Here is a 20,579-nt window from a genome sequence, read left to right as displayed (position 1 = left end):
TAGTTTACATTGCATAGATGAATAACCACTTTACTGATGCTTTGTGTCATTAAAACCAAAGGAATCCTTTTTTAGGGTCTTATTACATAAACGTACATGAGCAATGGATGCATTTTTTGCCAAACTTAAACTAAAGTGTTACTGGTACTTTTTTATTGTGTCATAATTAAAAACACATCAAACAAATGATTGATTACTTTTCACTACAACACACAATTTTCATGTCAATTTAAAATTTTAAATCGCATTTGGAGTCATGTCCATAGATTGCACATCATATCTAAAAGCAAAATGTATAGCATTTCACTTAGTGGCTGCTCCAAGTACATCACATTTTGATTCAAGACCATTAACCAAACAAAAACGAAATGTAACCAAATGACCAATCAGCGTCCAAAGGTGAGGCAAGGGACATCAACAGTTGGGGTAAGAGGCATTCCAATCATGAGCATGTTCATCCAGAGCTAAAGATGGAGAATGTGAAGTTGATATGGTAGGGATCAGTGGTCTCACTGAATAGGTAGAAACTGACAATTTCATTCTCTTCTGTGTCGACCGGTTGCTAGTAATGGCAGGTGTAATGGAAGCAGTAACAGGAAAAGAATTTCAAACTGCTATATACATATGTCCTTAGAAAGCATTCAAAAGCAAATATTCCAAAGAGCTTCAGCCTATACTTATAAAGATCATCAACTGGGGTATCCATACCCCAACATTCCCCTGAACATGGTTTGAAAAACCTGCAGTTAGGGATAACCATACCAGTTAAATGAAGTATTGGTCAGGACTATTACAAGAAAAATGAAGGAATGTGACAAGGCCAACATAAGACATTATTTAGACAACTTACTGTAAGAGTAAACTTTTTCAGAAAGACGTAACAAACACTCACACACTGACATAATTTATGCTTATTGCCAGAACACAGAAATGTTTAGAAGTGGAGGTCCTTTTACCCTAACGATTTACTCCCCTTGTCTTACCTTTTGACACAGATTGGTTCAAGCGATTACATTTAGTTTTGGCGTGATTAATATGTAATCTTGAATCGAAATGTTATACACTTGGAACAGCTGCTAAACGAATTACAATAGCTTTGCTTTACATTATGACATGTGATCTGTGGATATGAATTAAAATGAAGTTTACTCTTGTATGGCATTTTAAATGGACACAAATTTTGTGCAGTAGGGAAAAGCAATCAAGCAATTGATGGATAAAGTTTTTAATTATTACACAATAAAGTCATGTTAAAATTCAATGCTGGATGGAATTTAATATTTTTAATATAATCTTCCATACTTTTTCCTTGTGTTCACAATATAGGTCAAATGTAAATTGGTGCTGTTTTGTGAATTTTTTTTCATATTTAATTTCTTAAAACAATAATATTATACATTCTTTTCATGTGTTTGCCACCCCTTGATGATTTAATGTAATGTGTTCTTTACTGCAGCCTGTCACTGCCACTGTATCAGTTGATGATGTTTCAGGCTTGGTCTATTTAAAAGGCAGTCTGCCAGCAATGAAATAAAATAATTAAAGCCACAAGCAATAAACTCTTTTTTTATGCAAAGACACTCTCATCAGTTACAGCCACCAAATTATCGTGTTTCCCCAAAAATAAGACCGGATCTTATATTAATTTTTACTCCAAAAGATGCACTAGGGCTTATTTTCAGGGGATGTCTTATACCATATTTATTCATGTACAACAACATACATTTATCCAAATACAGTTATGTCATCTTCTTCTGGAATATCATCATAACTCTCCACATTCAAACCTTGAATTCCAGTCTGAATTTCTTGCTACTCCTGCCGCTTTTAGGATCCTTTGGGATTGGTGTGCGTGCTTTGATGTTTGATGAATGGGTCGATGTGGTGAAGCAAAATGCGACATACAAATGCATTCGTGGTGCTTTTAGATTCATGCGTCGCATATTCCCGATCGTAATGACACAATACATTTTGAAAGTTTCACGTACTGTCTTCTGTGCCGTCTTTTTTTTTACCTTCACAGTAACATCAGAATGTATGGTGGCATTTTTAAGCCACAGAGAAAAAAATTAAGGACATAATGAAAATATCTGTTTTGTGATTAAAGTGTAAATTTCAGCTTTAACCTCAAAATGTCCACTTTAACCTTATAGTTTATATTATCATTAAAGCAGACCATTGTAGATGTCGTTTTAAAACCGACCCAGTTGTTAATCTGGGTCTCCCACCTGAGCTGACAGCAGCAATCACCACACAAAACACATTAAATGTATAATATTCCAACTCTCTACACATTTAGAATTTTTACATTTATACTTGGTATCACTTTCACGATGAAATGCATTAACGTTATATACTGTATGTTACATTTTACAGATACATTGTTAACTTTGTTTAAATAATAAATACTGTTAATAATTACACACATGGGGGTGACACGGTGGCAGAGCAGTAGCGCTGCTGTCTCGCAAGGGAGTCACGTCCCTTGTGTTCTCCACCTGGAGTTTGCCTGTTTTCCTGGTGGGTTTCCACAGTGTGCTCCGTTTTCCATCCAATGACACGAAGGTTTGGGGATTAGATGAAGCTACAATGACTGCAGTGTACGTGTGTGCTTGTGTTCACCTTGCGATGAGATGATGCCCCGTTCAGGGATTTTGTTCCTGTCTCGTACACAATGATAGCTGTAATGGGCGCATCCCCGAATTGATGGATGTAATCATTAAACATCTTTTTCAGAGATATTGTGGCAAGGTGTCCTCGGAATTTAATGGATGTTTCGGGAACACATGTCGCATCACATGAAGTATAAACCTGGCCTTAGGCGCCTTACTTTTCAGCTGACAATCTTGACTAGGGCTTATTTTTGGGGTAGGGCTTATATTTCAAAGCAGCCTGAAAATCATGTTAGGGCTTATTTCCAGAGTAGGTCTTATTTTCGGGGAAACATGGTAGACGCCTCTTTGTGTTCTAGCTAGTTACAGCAAGAAAACAAGAGAGCACACATATACTGTATATGCATACGACATGTGCTGGGATGTAAACCCAGGATTCAGAAGCTTCAGCAGAGCTTACGATTATGATAATGTGCAGCCCAAAAATTTAAGAATAGGTACAAAATTTTCCATGAGGAAAGGGAAATAGAGTCCAGTACAATCCATTACTCTCACTGTTTTTTGAGTTTTATGAATAGTGATGGTCAGGTTTTTACTTATTTTTTGATTACCATAATCCTAATTTTTGAATTTTTGTCTGTCCCCTTCTTCACGTATTGTACCTTTATCCAAACTTTGATTTTCCTTAGTGCTAGTCTTACTGCAGATTTGCTAATTAGTCATAGCCATTATTGAACATGTCATAGAATAAAAAATGTTATTAATTCAACATGGGAGACACTGTCATACAGGAAGCAACCTCTGAAAAGGATTTAGGGGTATATGTTTTCATCGACTAAACAATGTGTAGAAGCAATTAAAAGGCAAATGAAATGTTAGGTTACAAAAACTGTTGAATTTAAGTCAAGGCACATGATGCTCAAACTATATAATGCACTAGTTAAGAGCACATCTGGAATATTGTGTGCAGTTTTGGGCACCATGATACTAAAAAGACATAGCAGCACTTGAAGCTGTATAGAGGAGAACAATCAGGTGCCTCCCTGGATAAAGGAGATGTCCTACTCTAACAGACTCATAGAATTAGACCTGTTTAGTCTTGAGCAGAGGAGGCTGCATGGGGACCTAATCCTGGTATTTATATTCCTCAAAGGCATTGATAAAGTAGATCCATCAACATTTTTTCGGCTTAAGGGTGAATCACATACCATATACATCAGTGGAAACTAAGTGGAAGTGCATTTAAAACTGAATCCAGTCAGTACTTTACAGAAAGAATTGGGTGACTCTGGAACAAACTATCGAAACATATAGTTGAGGCAGAAGCCTTCACAACTTTTAAGAAGAATCAGGATGAGATACTGGGACAGCTTAGCTATCAGATAAACAAATGGGCTTGATAGACTGAATGATCTGCTCTTGTTTGACAAACTTAAAAAATAAAAAAATGATTTTTTTTTTTTTGCGAAGAGGAACCACGTGTTTCACTGCAAATTCAGTTTTACATTAATTATTTCACTCATCACTATTAAATTATTATTATACCACCAAAAACCAGCTACAGTTTCTTTATATATTATGGATAGGTGCCATTAACTGAAGTATTAACTGAAAAAGCGAATTCAGGTGCTGGATTAGTAGAATATATTAAATACTAAGTCAGACAGTCATTTACTTAGCCACTTAGTCCTGAACAGGGTCACAGGGAGTGCCAGAGTTGTTTGTTAAACTTCTTATGTTCTTAGGTAGAATACTACACTGATTGCGATAAAACAGCCGTCCATGTTGGTTCAGTTTTCAAGACATTTAAAAAACCTTAATAGAGTATAAATAAAGGAACAAAAATTTCTAACTCCATAAATACATTGTATAAGTCCATAAAATTAAAATTTCCATTACCCAACAAGCATTGTATTAAACCAAGCTAGGTTGATTGAGTAGACATAAAGTAGACATTCTTCAGTTCAGAGTATGTTTTCAATTTTGTGAATTTAGTTTTTTTTTTCCATTTCACACTTGGACTTCTGTTTAAATTTACATATTTATCTTTATGGACTAATGAATATTATTTCTGTTCTTAATAACTGAATTGTTTGTTTCAGAATCTGACATGACAATTTCTGAAAAATACAAGCATCTTCTAAGATCCAGATTTCACCCAGGCCTGAACACCCCATCTGGTTGGAAACAGTTCCTTCGATTTCCATTTGGGAATGTTGCTAACTCTGCCAATAAAGACATTTTCCTTAAGCAGGACTTAATTCCAGAGCCTATTTCAAAGAGAATCCAGCAAAAAGTGATCGTGAGTGACCCAGCTCCTGGTGGACAGCCTGTCCGTGATCGAGAGGAGAATCCATATCTAGATAAACCTCTTCAATCAAAGGACAACAAAAATGACAACCATCGCAAAATGCAAAGCAGACTCCTGCAGATCAGTCCACAATCCATCACTGAATTTTCTTCACCAACTAGAAAGCCTGACACCAATCTTTCAATGACAACAACATCAGATGTACTTATGGAAAGTAACATTCAGTCTTCAGAGACCAAAATGTCTTCATCACCTACACACACTCCAGTAATGTCCAGCATTGATTTATACCCTAAATCTTCACCCACTGATGTTTATTCCAGGCTAAGGTCATTCAACACAGCTGAATCCACACTCTCCTTCTTTAGTTCATTTTCTGAAAACAAAACATTGGTAACTAATCTCATGGAAGAACATCATCATTTATCAGACACCAGTAAATCAGGAGGCCCTACTGCATTAAACAGGGACCATATAATAGGGACCACTATTTCAGACCAGTTTCACACAGCAGGCTACACAAATAAAACAGAGACAAACAACTCTACACCCCATAACAACTTCTCTTCGGATGATGGAGAATTAACATTTCTAACTGCACCAAAAGATAACCAGACAAAGACTATTCATGGTTTGACATTCCATGATACAATAAATGCCTTACCAGGAAGTCTTCCAGGAGTTGCTGACAGTCCTGCTATTGTACAAAACAATTTTGTGGAAATTGAACTTCAGCAAGTACCTCTGTCTCCATCTAGAAGAAGGCCAGTGTGTCCGTATCCTCCGTTGCCAGCTCATGGCACATTCTACTTCCACACTATGGCAGATGCATCACCAGAGCAGTACAAATACTACATACAGTATTCATGTTATACCGGACACAAACTCACCGATGGTGATGTCTACAGCTTCTGTTTACCAAATGGGACCTGGAGTGGAGTTACACCTACATGCTTAGGTTTGTACCAGATCATATTAGAAGAAATGGCCTGAGAAACATTCAGAGCTTTAATCAGTGTACTATTTTATCTTTATATGAAATGTAAAGTCTGTTGCAATTCATAGCCCGTTAAATAACAGAAGTTGATAATGCATTTTATTCTTTAGCACAGCTGTCTATAGTCTGATCATTTCTGTGTGCAGGATATAAAGTGGATATTAAGAAAAACACAATTAAGCAGCAAGTTCTTTGATAGGGACCAAGTTTACATTATACAGATCACACACACTGAGGCCAACTGTTCAAAAACAGTACCAGGTTGGACAGAAATCTACTCAATCATACTTGATGAATTATCTCCTAAAGAAGTACTGCAAAGCATCTCAGGTCATGACATTTCTACTAGTATTGCAAACTGTAAAGGAAAATAAAAAGTATTCAAATTGAACCTAAATTTGTTAGTTTAGCCATAGGAATGGACAAAACAACAGAATTTTGTTTTGCATACAGTTTCAAGAAATTGCCAATAAAATTTTCCAACTTGTTTAGGGTATAAAGCAGGCAATCCCTAAGTGGTATTAAACAGCAAAAAATATGGAGAAAATGGTTGCAGATGTGATAAAATTACTAAAGTAATGATAAAAATGCTGTTGGTATCTAAATACTTTTTCACAATTTTTTTTTTTTTTTTTGCGAAGTGGAACCACATGTTTCACTGCAAATTCAGTTTTACATTAATCATTTCACTCATCACTATTAAATTATTAATACATCACCAAAAACCAGCTACAGTTTCTTTATATATTATGGATAGGTGCCATTTACTGAAGCATTAACTGAAAAAGTGAATTCAGGTGATGGATTAGTAGAATATATTAAATACTAAGTCAGTCAGTCATTTACTTAGCCACTTAGACCTGAACAGGGTCACAGGGAGTGCCAGAGCCTATCCTAGCTATCACAGGGTGCAAGGCAGGAACAAACTCTGGACAAGGCACAAGTCAATTGCAGGGTGAACACACACACACACACACTAAGCACATACTAGGGCCAATTTACCATCGCCAATCCACATACCCTGCATGTTTTTACACTGTGGGAGGAAACAAGCACCTAGAAGAAACCCACAAAGACACAGGGAGAACAAGCAAACTCCAATCAGGGAGCACCCAGGATGTGAATCCTGGTCTCCTTAATGTGAGGGTAGCAGTGCTACTACTGTGCCCTCATGCTGCCCTATATTAACTACTAATCTACTATTTGTTGTACTTTAGGGTCACAGACTTGTAAACCCTATTCTGGACTCATCAGGTGTATCCAAACATGGAAATGGATGCAAATGTGTAGTTTTTGTAGCGACACTAATCTTCACATTGTTGGGTAGTACAAATGAACTGGATTACCTGGAGAAAAACCATGCAGATGTAGGGCAAAAGTGTTAGCTCCAAGTAGACAGTGCCAAGTGGACCCAGAATCAACAAATGCTGCACTGCCGTGACAGCACATATAAGGGCAGCACAGTGTGTAGTTTGCATGTTCTCTCCGTGTTCATGAGGGTTTCCAGGTGTTCATTTTCCTCCCCCAGTCCAAAGACATGCACATTATGTGAATTGGCTTTACTGATTTGGCCATGGTGTGTGTGTGAGTGCGCATGTCTCTGTGTGTGTGTGTGTGTGCGTGTGTGCGTGTGTGTGCATTCACCCCTGCAGTGGACTGGCACACAGTAAGGGGATTGCTTCTGCCTTGTCTCCATTTATTGCTGGGATAGGCTCCAGCTGCAACAAATAAAATGGGTTTAGAAAACTGATGTTTTTCTGATTTGATTGTATGGATTGTTATTTGCTTTTAATTAAAATTAATGAAAACAGCAAAAAATAAAAAAATAGAAAACTGATGGATAGAATAATATAATACAACAGTGGTGACCAACCCTGGAGAGCTGCAGTGGCTGCAGGTTTTTGTTCCAAGCCAGTTGATTAATAAGAAACCAATCCTCACCAATAACACATCTTATCTCATTTCATGGCTTGCTAATCTTTTAACTCTACCATGTCAGTTCATTCTTAAATCATTGATTGTTTTTATTTTCTAATAACACATGTATCATCCAAGTGATTTGAAGACTCAAATGGATGAGTAATTTTCAGTTCTTCACTTTCTCTTCCGTTTCCTTCTGATTGCCTAATTGAACCAAATAGTGAATGAAGAATACACATGAGTGGAAATGGAGACAGGCATTATGGAGAACTGCTGGTTCCTTTGTCATTTGCTTCTTATTGCTAATAAGGGGCAGTTAAAACAATGAATAAGACTAAAATAAGCAATTAAGGGTTCAAAATCTTAACAAGCAAGACAACTAGCGAGCAATACGTTTTTCATCACCAATGAATGACTTCTTATGAAATAGTTTGGTTGGAACAAAAACCTGAAGCCACTTTGGCCCTCCAGGACTGACGCTGCTCAGCCCTGATTTAAAGGGTCTGATTCTTTAAAAGCAAATAAATTAAATAAAGTTAATTAGTAGCAAACACTAGTTACTATTTAAGAAAATGGTTGGAAAGAAAAGATGCTGTGGCTCTCCAGGATCAGAGTTAGAAACCCCATAATATAATATAATATAATATAATATAATATAATAGAATATAATAGAATAGAATAGAATAGAATAGAATAGAATCTGAGTTCTGGTCATCCAGCAGTATTACTCTGTTCAGCATTATTTGCAATGTTTTATCTATTGGAATTTATTTTATCATTCATTTAGTAATAAAATGCATTGAATTTTCCGTTCCAACAGATGGCACATCACAATCATTAAAAGTGTTGTTGAGAATACTGAATGCCATATAATTGAGGCAACTGACAAACTGACACCATAATTTATTAAGGAATAATTAAATAGAAGAAAAAATATTAATGTAGTAAAATGATAAAATAAATCATTTGTGTAAATAAAAAACTAAGTCCATTAGCAGATATAAGGCAACCTGGCTTAATCAGGACCCAATTGTGAGATCTCTGCAATGATTCCATTAGCTACCTTCTTCTCTTTGAGAGTCAGTGAGCTCCAACTGCATTAGTACTTAATCTATCAACCTTTTTTTCAATTTTTTTCAGTTTAAAATTTCCTTTATTGGATTATAATCTTGGTTGTGAGTACACATGATAAACACCTTGGAATGTGTGTGTTTAGAATAAGACCCTTGAATGAGCGTGTCACAAGTGATATTATTGGTATTGTGGTCAGCAGTCACACTGCACTTAGATTTAAAGGGCTAACCAATAGTCCATAATTTATCATGAACTAGACCAGCTAGCATTGTATAATATAATATAATATAATATAATATAATATAATATAATATAATATAATATAATATAATATAATATAGCATTCCCAAACCATTTTCCTCACAGGGCTCAGTCTCATGCAAGCACTGTTACTCATCCTTACACAAGGCCAATATAACATAACGTTCCTCAGGAACGTGAGTAAAGTGAGACAGACATGGATGCACAGTCTAGTAAAAGCTAGACTTGATGTTTTATTGTAGAAGGGTTAAGTTGTCAGGACTGGCAAGCTTTGTTCTATTGCTCTGATAATATACACACAGACATACTCAAAGCAAGTACATTTCTTGATAGGAAAACCATGCAGACACAGGAAGAACATTCAGGAGATTCCAACAAATGACACTGCATCTTTGAAATGGTATTTCTAAATAGTGATCCATCCATCCATTATACAACCCACTATATCCTAACACAGGGTCACGGGTGTCTGCTGGTGCCAATCCCAGCCAACACAGGGTGCAAGGCAGGAACAAATCCCAGGCAGGGTGCCAGCACACTGCAGGGCACACACACACACACACCTGCACACCAAGCACACACTAGGGACAATTTAGGATCGCCAGTGCACCTAATCTGCATGTCTTTGGACTGTGGGGGGAAACCCACGCAGACACAGGGAGAACATGCAAATTCCACGTAGGGAGGACCTGGGAAGTGAACCCAGGTCTCCTTACTGCGATGCAGCAGCGCTACCACTGTGCCACCTCTAACTACTGATTTACCATTAAAAATGTAATGTGACACGCATTTTCACAAGTCAGGTAGTCATCTAAAAAAGCCTTTTTAATTGCTAAATAGCAAACGTTAGCAAAACATCATTACAGTACTTCTTTCCTAAAGGGGGCATGCTATATTAAATCAAGTGCAAATTTAACTACTGACACACCATCAGTTTATCTCACAGTGGAGTCAGGAAAGGAGCTCTGATCAAGAACATTACTGTTGTTGTTGCCATCAATCAGTAAGACATATTGGCCAAGGAGAAAAACGTTTCTGATTGTCTTACAGAGGAACGTTAAAAAAAGAACCAAGTAATCCAAGTAAGCTGCCTGCCAAAAATATACATCATTGAGGAGACATTTATGCCCAGGAAAGCATTAGCGCATCCTGTGACTGACTCCAAAGCCACCCTTGAATGACTGCAATAAATCAAAGATGACAAGCAGAACATAAATGATTCGGCATAAAGCATCTTCTTGCTAGTGTGGTAAAGAGATTATTATAACCCGTGCAAGATCAGGAGAAGGCACAGTATTATTTTTGTAATTTTGTTTCTAGATATCTTTAGGTAGTTTTTTGCTTCATGCCAAAGTGTGGTACATAAGAATAGATGGGCCTGAACAGGTGCGCCTCTTTCTCCTTGACGGTGAAGCCTTTAGCTTCAAGTCCACCCTTTATGTCACTGCCTGATCCTCAAAATGTCTACAGCAACAGAATACCAGAAAAATGATCTTTTTAACATTAATCTCTGCAAGGCCAGCGTGACATTACACAATTATAGTAGCCATGAACAAAACTTTTGAAATGGTTCCAACTGCAGACCTCCACAGCTCCACAATTCAATTGGATTGTAGGATTTTGCCATTTGGTTTACTTAATTTGAGTCAGATAATCCTTCCCTAACCCTAATTCTAACCATAGTGTAACCAGGTGTTAACACAGATGTATAATATAAAGCAACAACCTCCTCAATAGACCACTTTCACACTTCCAGGTTCATAAACTCAAAAGCGTTCACTTGCTGGGATCTGGCATATTTCCGGTTATATTACAACAATGTCTGAAACCAAGTCGAAGGGTTTCTGAAGTGTTACTTTTTCATTAACTTCAACATAAAAACAACCATATTGCAACATTTTGTGTTAAACTAGGTAGCTCTTTTGTATGTAGTCTTAATTTTACCGAGCATGACTAACTTTAGTCTGTACATCATAAGCACCTCAAAATTGGTGCTGTCCCTTCCCGCTTTAAGTGCAACAGCATGAGAGATGGGAAACAAGGCCAGCTTTTTGTGCAGAGAGCTGTCTAGGAAATGATTTTTGGCATGATGTTTCTGATCTGCCACTCAAAATGAAAGAGACAGACATGGAAAAATCTGTGACAATTGATATGTTGACAAACCACGATTAGGCGCGTTCCCCTTCATCAGGTATGCTAACACATTTTAATACAATGATTATTAATGTAACAAATTTTATTTGTTTTATTAAACTCAACTGTACCACTTATGTCATAAACACAGAAACATAGGAGCTGAGCGGAGTTGCTTTGATGGGGAGATAAACAGTACTAAAACATTGAGTATAGAGATCTGCAAGCACAGTGAATAAATATCTGTAAAAACTGCATCTTACAACAACCTCCACATTCAACACGTTTGATACTAATCAAGTACAAAAAACACAAGAAAATGACCATGAAGATTGCTCCATTCATAAATTAGTATGGCATGTGATGTTAACTAGCAAAATAATGTGAGCACTTACCTTCACATTTAAAATATTTTCAGCCCTTTTCAAGACTTTTAGATGACATGGTGCACTCCAGTAATTGTGTAACATATGCCACGGTCAGTTTGGGAAGTTTTATGAGAAGGCATTTGAACAACAGTCACGATTGCTCCATCGTGTTTGCTAACCACCATCCAACAAGAAGTTGATTATCTCAGCAAGACACTGGCAAGAAGTCATTATAGATACCCATAAAAGTGGTCTGTGGAGTGGAGCTTTGGAGCCTACTGAAACTTTCACACGTACTTAGTGTAAGATTGTTGCCTATGTGCCTATGTGGCTGTAGTTGGGTCTCAAGCACACAAGGAGTTTCATTATTTCTTTTCCTTTTCTACATAGATAAATCAGAAACAAAACAGACGTTCTAGTTGCACTCAGAGCTGAATCAAACAATGTAAAGAGGCAGTCCCACACTGCTGCTTTGTGGTACGGCCAATGGATTCCCCAAGAGTGTGAGCACAATGATCTATATTTTATTTACTTCATTTTATTTACTTATTGCTAGTTTGTGGCCATTTGTTGTATTTGTTTTGTGGTTGAATTGCATCTGTTGTTGTTTGAGGCTTAGTGGCACAGTGATTACAATGCTGCCTCACAACTCAGATAACATATTTGGCCACAACAATTGGTGCAGCATAGTTGGCAGACTTTTCCCTATCCCTTAGGGACACTTAAAAGACCACTGCACCATAATAATCCACTCTAAACTAGTTTAGTCCCTCATTCTCTATTGACTTTAATACATTTCATGGAGCTTGGTGAACATTCCTTGGGATTACGCTGAACTCTGTGGGGTTTGCTCATCACAAGTCTCCAATTAGTTGTAGATCATATTTAAATATGTGTGATGGGTGCCTAGGTCACATTTATAGATAACCTAACCTAAACACAGTTAAAATATCTGACTATGTCACCCAGTTTTATTAAGATTCTGAGAACTCTTGTAATATAAAGATAATAATGAACAGGTTTCTTTAAATTGGGTAGTGTGTAAACACATCATGAAAGATACAGCAGCAATTTCAAGAGAATCAACATAACTTGTATTACCACAGACAATATAAAATACACTAAGATGATAAAAGTAGATTCTTCTTCTTCTTTCGGCTACTAGGGGTTGGATCATCTTTTTCCATATCTTCCTCTTCTCTGCATCTTGTTCTGTTACACCCATAACCTGCATGTCCTCTCTCACCACATCTACAAACCTCCTTTTAGGCCTTCCTCTTTTCCTCTTCCCTGGCAGCTCTATCCTTAGCATCCTCCTCCCAATATACTCAGCATCTCTCCTCTGCACATGTCCAAACCAACGTCTCGCCTCTCTGACTTTGTCTCCCAACCGTCTAAATTGAGCTGACCCTCTAATATACTTGTTTCTAATCCTATCCATCCTTGTCACACACAATGCAAATCTTAACATCTTTAACTCTGCTAACTTCAGTTCTGTCTCCTGCTTTCTTTCTGGTTAGTGCCACCGTCTCCAACCCATATAACATAGCTGATCTCATTACCGTCCTGTAGATCTTCCCTTTCACTCTTGCTGATAACCGTCTGTCACAAATTACTCCTGATTCTCTTCTCCACCCATTCCACCCTGCCTGCACTCTCTTTTTCTCCTCTCTTTCACAATTCCCATTACTTTGTATTGTTGATACCAAGTATTTAAACTCAACCACCTTCGCCAACTCTACTCCCTGCATCCTCACCACTTCACTGACCTCCGCTTCATTTACACATATGCATTCTGTCTTGTTCCTTCTGATCTTCATTCCTCTAAAATCAGTGTTTCTTCGTGCCAGTCCCAAGCCCAGATAAATGGGGAGGGTTACGTCAGGAAGGGCATCTGGTATAAAATTTTGCCAAATCAATATGCAGACAACAATAAAAGTAGATAAGAGTCTAAAATATCAGGAGCAAAAAACTTCTAAAAAGAGAGCACACAGTTCACATTCTACAAGTCTGTTAAACCCTATCAGTGGAGGATACAACCTTTGGTGGTGTGAAGTCAAAGTTGCACATGGTGTTACCACAACAATTAATCTTCTAACTGTCCCACTGAAACACTCTGTTCACCAAATGCTTGTATCCCAACAGAAGTCTTGCTTCTTGTTCCCCCAGCTTTGCTTGGTCCTCTCGTGAGTCTTCCCTCTTTTGCTGAGCCCAGCCTGGAGGTAGGCGTCCATGTGCCACTTACCCCCATCTGCCTGCAAGTCCCTGCGCTCAGTGCAAGTGATCTTGACAGCATTCTCAATGGACCATCTTTCTCTACACCATCCATTGCCCTAGAGTATATAACTGCTTCAGTCTCTGCCTGGATCATCACGATGATGGATTAAACAATGGTACATACAGTACCAACTTCCTTAGGTCATTGGTTAAAAAATGAGTATTGTTGTCAACTATCAAGAAGTACATACAGGTATACCATACAAACCAATGTACTCAGAACATGTTAATTTTCAAACCAGGTAAATACAAATATTATACAACGAAGGAGGCTATTGTGTTCTCACAATCTTGTATGTTGATGGAATACAAAGCAGTTTCATCTTCAAAGCAGGTGACTTTTTTATAAGACAGTTAATATATATTGTCCTGTAGACACACATCAATAATAACCTGTAACAGAATTATTCTGGAAATTTGTCTTTTAACTTATCACAACAGTCACAACAAAGGGTCGCTATTGCCCCCTCATCTATTTGCTTTTTACATTTATTATTTACACGTTTTCTGCCTAAAAGAAAAAGAAAACCACCCATTGCACAAAAAATGTTCCCCTCTGACATATGGACCTGTTAAAACAGATAAAATCCCAAATGAAATTTATTGTTTTAATGACACTAACAATAAAAATCCACATTAATAATTGTGTAATTTTGTTGAATTTGTACATTTTTAATTAATTAGTATTGTCCTATATCACATTTCTTATTGAAAATTTGTTATGCTACTTTTTGCAGAAAATAGCTGAAAGATCGTACCATGTATACAGTGAGATTCAATGGTTTTGCCACAATTTAAGTCATTAGATGTGCTACTGGCACAAATTTTGCTTGTGGTGAAATACAGTTGGTTTTGTGTATTTTTCGTAAAGGGGATTGTTCACAAATGGTTTTACTCACCATCTAAGAAAACTAACCCCTCAAGGAATTTGTTTTGTCAGGTTTTCTTTCATCGTTTCATCTGTTCAGAACTTCAATTTCTGTTTTGTTTCCTTTGCATTTGGTTGATGTAGTGATTTAGAATGTACCATCCTGGCCATTCAGGTAGAAGCACAACAATTTTATTTTTAACTAATCAGGACAATTCTGTGTCCACCATCAAATAGTTGTTGTTCATTAGGTTAACTGGCAACTCAACTTGATATGAGTGACTTTCTGTGTTTGGGAGAAGTGAAGCTTGCAGCCCGTTGCTCCACCACTCAGTAAGAAAGTACTCACCACACACACAGTTTAAACCTATTTAAAAGTTTGCAGTCAGACAGTCACAATTATGCCATGTACCATGTTATTTATTAGCTAAATCTCCATAGCTACGTTCAATAAATGAAAGTCCTATGAAAGACACTTACCCCCTTGAACATGAGGCCTGGACCAAACACATTTTCCATTCTTGATCAGCCCTTTCAGTATTGTTCTGTGGAGGTTACATAAATGTTTGAACAAAAATATATACTGCAAATGTGTCTTTAAAAAGAAAGAAAGAAACTAAGATATGCTCCTACCGAACACGAAACTATTGTATCATTTGCACAACCTTTAAAGATACATGAGATTCACTGAATCTTTAGTCATAAATATGCAAAAATAATGAAAACTTAGGAATGACAGAAAAGTCTAGAGCTGCTCCTGCAAAATTCATCATATCTACCTGGCCAAAAGGAACTCCCTCATTCACTACATTTAAAAAAATGCTGTGTTAGGGCAGAAGTTCACGCCAGCTCATGCAGAGGAAGTTTTGGAAGTGGGGGTTCATTTTTCCACTTGCTTCGTGGAAATACGAGTCTTGGTTTCCTGATTAGTGGTTTCCAAGGATACAGTAGGCACAAACACAATCGGTTTGTGCATTTACAGCTGGTCAAAAATGGTGCTTTTATATGGAAATTCACAAAATAGTCAGAAGAAACCAGTCAAAATGAGTGCATGGTAAGTTGATTGGCATGAGGCTTTTCTGTAGCAGTAGCACACTGGCAATAATCTTAGTCCAGCTGGAATCAGTATAATCCACTGTGTGTCAGTGGGGGTATGCAACTTGTACTTGCTTCAGTGCATTTAAACACAAAAATGAAAGAAAAAATCATATTTAATGTGGAGCAGTTATATTATAGTGTGCAAAACTGGAACATTTCCTTATGTAGATTCTTTGTGAAACTGCTTCACAAAGTCACGGTATGACGGATGTCCAGACTGTAGTATACAAAGTGATGGCTTTGATCCTGATGACAAATAAGCTTGGTCTTTTTAAACAGAAGGCAAAGAGTGGCAGAACGTGTAAAGAAGTCAGAAACAAGTAGAGAAATGAAAATGAAGAATATCCTGAGCGCAAACTACATTGAGCTTTAAGGTGCTGTTCCATGCTAGATCTGCTTGAAATTGGAAACACAGTCTGTTCCAACTCTGCCTTAAGACAGACAGAGGGTTTTATGTAATCCACAGAGGTTGGGACACCTCTGCAAATTGTTTTCTTCAACTTTGCAAAGTGTCTTTTACTTTAATTTAGTTATTCCCTGAAGAAGGCCCATTTGAAAAATTCTGTATTCCAGCTGATTAAATCTGAAGAAAAATTGGAAAAAACTCAGGTGCTATAAAACTTTTTACTGGTAGTATACTGTATATATATATATATATATATATATTGTGGACTAAGCCCCGGACACAGACAGAAAGACATGGCAAATTCACCACCACACGTTTATTTACAATACTAATATTTACAACACTTAAGAGTGCACACAACCCACTTTCCCCAAAATCCAGGCCCTTCTCACACTGCCTTTTCTCCTTCAGACCGCATCCACTCTCCTTTCACCTGCTTTGTCCACTCCTCACCCGACTCCAGCCCTGAATGAAGGGAGGCGGCCCCTTTTATAGTCACCCGGATGTGCTCCAGGTGGGTTCCAGCAATCTTCCACGGACATCCCCCCAAGTCCGGCTGCATCCCCCGAAGTACTCCGGGTGTCCCTGCTCCTCTTCCTCCCAGCACGTCCGCCACACCAAGCCCTCCTCCGGTCCTTCTGGGCGTCCCGGCTGGGTAGCACCCCAGCTGCACGCCACAATATATATAAATATTGTGACGTATGAGTCCCTGTCTTGCACCCCAAAACACGAGGCTGAGTCTCAGTGCTTTAGCAAAACCAACTTTAATCAGCTTGAAACAGGAACAGTACGGTTATTTATTGTAGTGGGATCTAACACTCTCCTATACACAGCCACAGCAATCAGGCAGGGTCGTGGCCAGGTTAATGGCCAAATAATACCGTTCCCTGCAGTTATAGTGTTCCCTGCATTACCCATAAACGACAGGTGCTCATAGCGTGTTCGAGATCTTTTCGGATTTGTTTTCGCAGTGAGCTGCCACAGCGCTGGAAGCCCACGGTTGCCCCAGCAACCTATATGCTATTTCCCATAGGCCCAGCGATCACGCTTTGAGACGCTCTTCGGTGTGTCATCCCGTTGGGGGAGTCCCAAAAGAGTTTAGAAACCTTACAGTATATATATATATATATATATATATATATATATATATATATATATATATATATATATACATATATATATATATATGTTATAGTGCATCTGTCAAACAATACAAAGAGGACATGACACGAGTTTTACCCTAATTGGGGCTCATCAGGCACCTTTGCTTCCCCTTTCAGGGTATCGAACCCTGGACGTCAGCATCTAAGGCAAAGCCTCAGATGTTGCACCATAGCAGCTGATTCACTTATTGACAGGGTGTAGATTGGAGTAATATATACATAGGTCAGAATCACAATCTGGTGGATGTTTGCTGACTAGCCAGCCAACCACAAGAGTTACCTGGTAGGTGACCACCCAAATAATCAGACCAAAATATATATATATTGCGGCATGCAGGGGGCACTTAGTTTCCAATACCAGACACAGACACAAGTTCTTTAACACAAAAAGCTTTTATTTTGCTGTGGGTAACATTTCCCAGATTTCCAACCCAGTAAGCACAGTACAAATAACATACAGTATTTTCTTTTCTTCTTCATTTCTTTCTGTCTCTGTCTCAGTCTCTCTCTCTGTCCTTCCGCCTCCACTCCCCCTCCAGCAAGCTTTGTCCACCACCTCCTGACTCTGGCTCCTGGAACAGAATCCTAGACTCAGGAGTACTTCCAGTGGCCTGTTAGCATGGTCCTGAAGCACTTCTGGATGAGGTGGAAGCCCAACAAGATAGGGCTCTGCAATCCCTGCAACACGCACTGTCAGCATCCACTGTCAGCATCCGCTCAACAGGGCTGTGCTGAACTCCCATGAAGCCCTGTGAGAATCCAGGGCACAGCAGCAACCCAGCGGGGCTGCCATCTAGTGCTCTTTGGGAGATAATGCTCTGTGTATGTCCCTCCACTATGGAAGTGTCCCAGCCGGGTAAGGACCCTGACCATCCACCACTATATATACAGGTAAAATTCCATTACAACGAATATCTTTATAACGAAATTCTCATCACAACGAAGTATTTTTATGGTCCCAACAGTTTCCACACATGACACAAATCTATAAAAATCTCATTACTATGAAGTACATTCAGCAGGTACTTTCATTACAACAAAGTTCCCAAAAGACCTTGAAATGCAGGAATGAATCATCCACAGAGCAGTTAGTTCTGTGGGTCGCAGCTCAGTTGTGCACAACGTTCCCCAAACAGAAACATTGCAAAAAAAAATTTCTTTCTTCGAACTTTCCTCGTACTGTTTTTTTGCTGTTTTTTGGTGGTTTTCAGTGATACCTTTTGCTTATTGCTCGTCAATATTTGAAAATCAACCATTGGAACTGAACTCATTGTCACCCTCCTATAGAAATGGCAGACATGAAAAAACGATAATAGTTCATGTTAGAAAAAAAAACTTTATATTTTTGCCGCTCTCTATTGCTGCAAAAAGAAAAAAGACTTGCCAGTGAATTGGGAATTTAGCCATCAACACTGTCAACTTTCTTGAAAGACTGAGCAAAAAAAGGAGAAAAATCTCGGGTTGCAAATATAAGCAAACTGCAGTATTTGAAGACGTCGACAAAGCAGTTTCTATGTGGTTCAGTGATGCTCGTTCAAGAAACATTTCTATTAATGTGGCACTCATTCAAGAGAATGTGAGGTTTCTAAACTCTCTTGGGACCTTCGCGGCTGTGGAATCTGTTGCCGGGGCAACAGCATGTTCACAGGTCTGCTGTGGCTCTTCACCGAAGTAAACAGAAAAAATCTCGATGGGTGATGCAAGGAACATTGTAAATGCAGGGAACAGGATTACTTGTCCACTAACCTGGCCACGACCCTACCTGACTGCTTTGTCTGTGTATATGAAAATTTATGACATTTTTTTAATGAAATGCAGTCTTCTATATTACAGTATTGATTTCCCATAAGGTTTTCTAATTTTCAAAGGCAATGATAAAGCAGATCCAGCAGAATTTGGATATTAAACAGCATTTAGGGTTTATTTCTAGTTTCAGTACATTCCTGCCTTACACCCGATGCTGCAGAGATAGGCTCTGTTCCCTCTAAACGTGAATTAGATTAATTCTGGTAGTTCAGATAATTTTATGCAGGTGTCCCTCTTTCTCTTATTATCTACTTCCTTAGGAATAGTCTTTTAAAATATAACCATTGCGACCACTAAGGGGGCATTACAGCACCCCAAACCCCAGACAAAACCTCATAGATACACATTCCAGTTTTAGATAAAATGTTTTATTACAATTAACTACCTTAACAAAGGTTTCTTTATAGTAATGTCTATCATTTGTAATGATAAGCAAACCCTTAAGAGATTGTTTCAAGGTTAGTTTGGCAAAATGCATTGAAGTCAATGGACAGGGAGGAACTAAACTAGTTTTGAGGAAGATATAATGGTTCAATGTTTATAAGTATAGGAGAGTGGTAGCTGCTCCCGTTTCAAGCTGAATAAAGCTGGTTTTACTAAAGTGCTGAGACTCAGCCTCGTGTTTTGGGGTGTAAGACAGGGACTTATAGTGCGACCACGATCTTTTAGGATTTGCTTCTGTGGCACCTCACTGCAACGCTGTGAGCCTGCTGTTGCCCTGCCCTGACAATGGACAAACATTCTTACACAGATGCAGCAATCGCACTTCGGGACGCACTTCAGCGTGATGTTCCTGTTTGGTGGGGGATCCCAAAAGAGTTCAGAAACCTCACAATATGAAGAAGAAGAAAAGGATGGTTACCTACCAGGTAAAGCATGTGGTTGGTCTGCCAATCGGCAAACATCCGCCATACTCTCTCAGTTGTGAGAAGCAGATCATAGAATGTTACATCGTTTACTGGCAAATAATGCAAAGAGTACGCATGAGCCCAAATAAGGGCACTGTTATAGGATGCCACCTTTGCCACCAGTCAAGCCATGAAATTTTTGTTCTGCTAGATCTCTGCTAGTCAGCTGTGCCCTCATTGGCTGGTTTCTCATGTGTTTTATTAAAAATTTTACAAAATATTTTTTTTTTTATCAGAGAGACAAGTTTCTTGCTTTTTAAATATGAAATTAAATTTTAAAATAATCTTTATAGGCCTCCTTTTCATTTTGTGCTCCATAGACGCTCAGTTCTCCTCATATGTGCACTGACAGGTTGAGTGGCTGCTCAGGGTCACAT

At 38.3% G+C, this 20,579-nt stretch overlaps 1 protein-coding gene across 1 annotated transcript in view; it reads left to right on the top strand.

The window, feature by feature from the left end:
- Positions 1-20,579, top strand: part of LOC120524651 — a 61,916-nt gene that overhangs the window by 21,174 nt on the left and 20,163 nt on the right. Inside the window, exon 4 of the mRNA XM_039746477.1 lies at positions 4,715-5,881. Within this exon, the coding sequence (XP_039602411.1) occupies positions 4,715-5,881 (1,167 nt within the window). The remainder of the gene's footprint in view (positions 1-4,714; positions 5,882-20,579) is intronic.

Source organism: Polypterus senegalus, chromosome 2 (assembly GCF_016835505.1).
Source record: "Polypterus senegalus isolate Bchr_013 chromosome 2, ASM1683550v1, whole genome shotgun sequence".
Taxonomy (NCBI): domain Eukaryota; kingdom Metazoa; phylum Chordata; class Cladistia; order Polypteriformes; family Polypteridae; genus Polypterus; species Polypterus senegalus.
The sequence above is the reverse complement of the archived record's forward strand: the minus strand, read 5'-3'. Positions and strand labels throughout refer to the sequence as shown.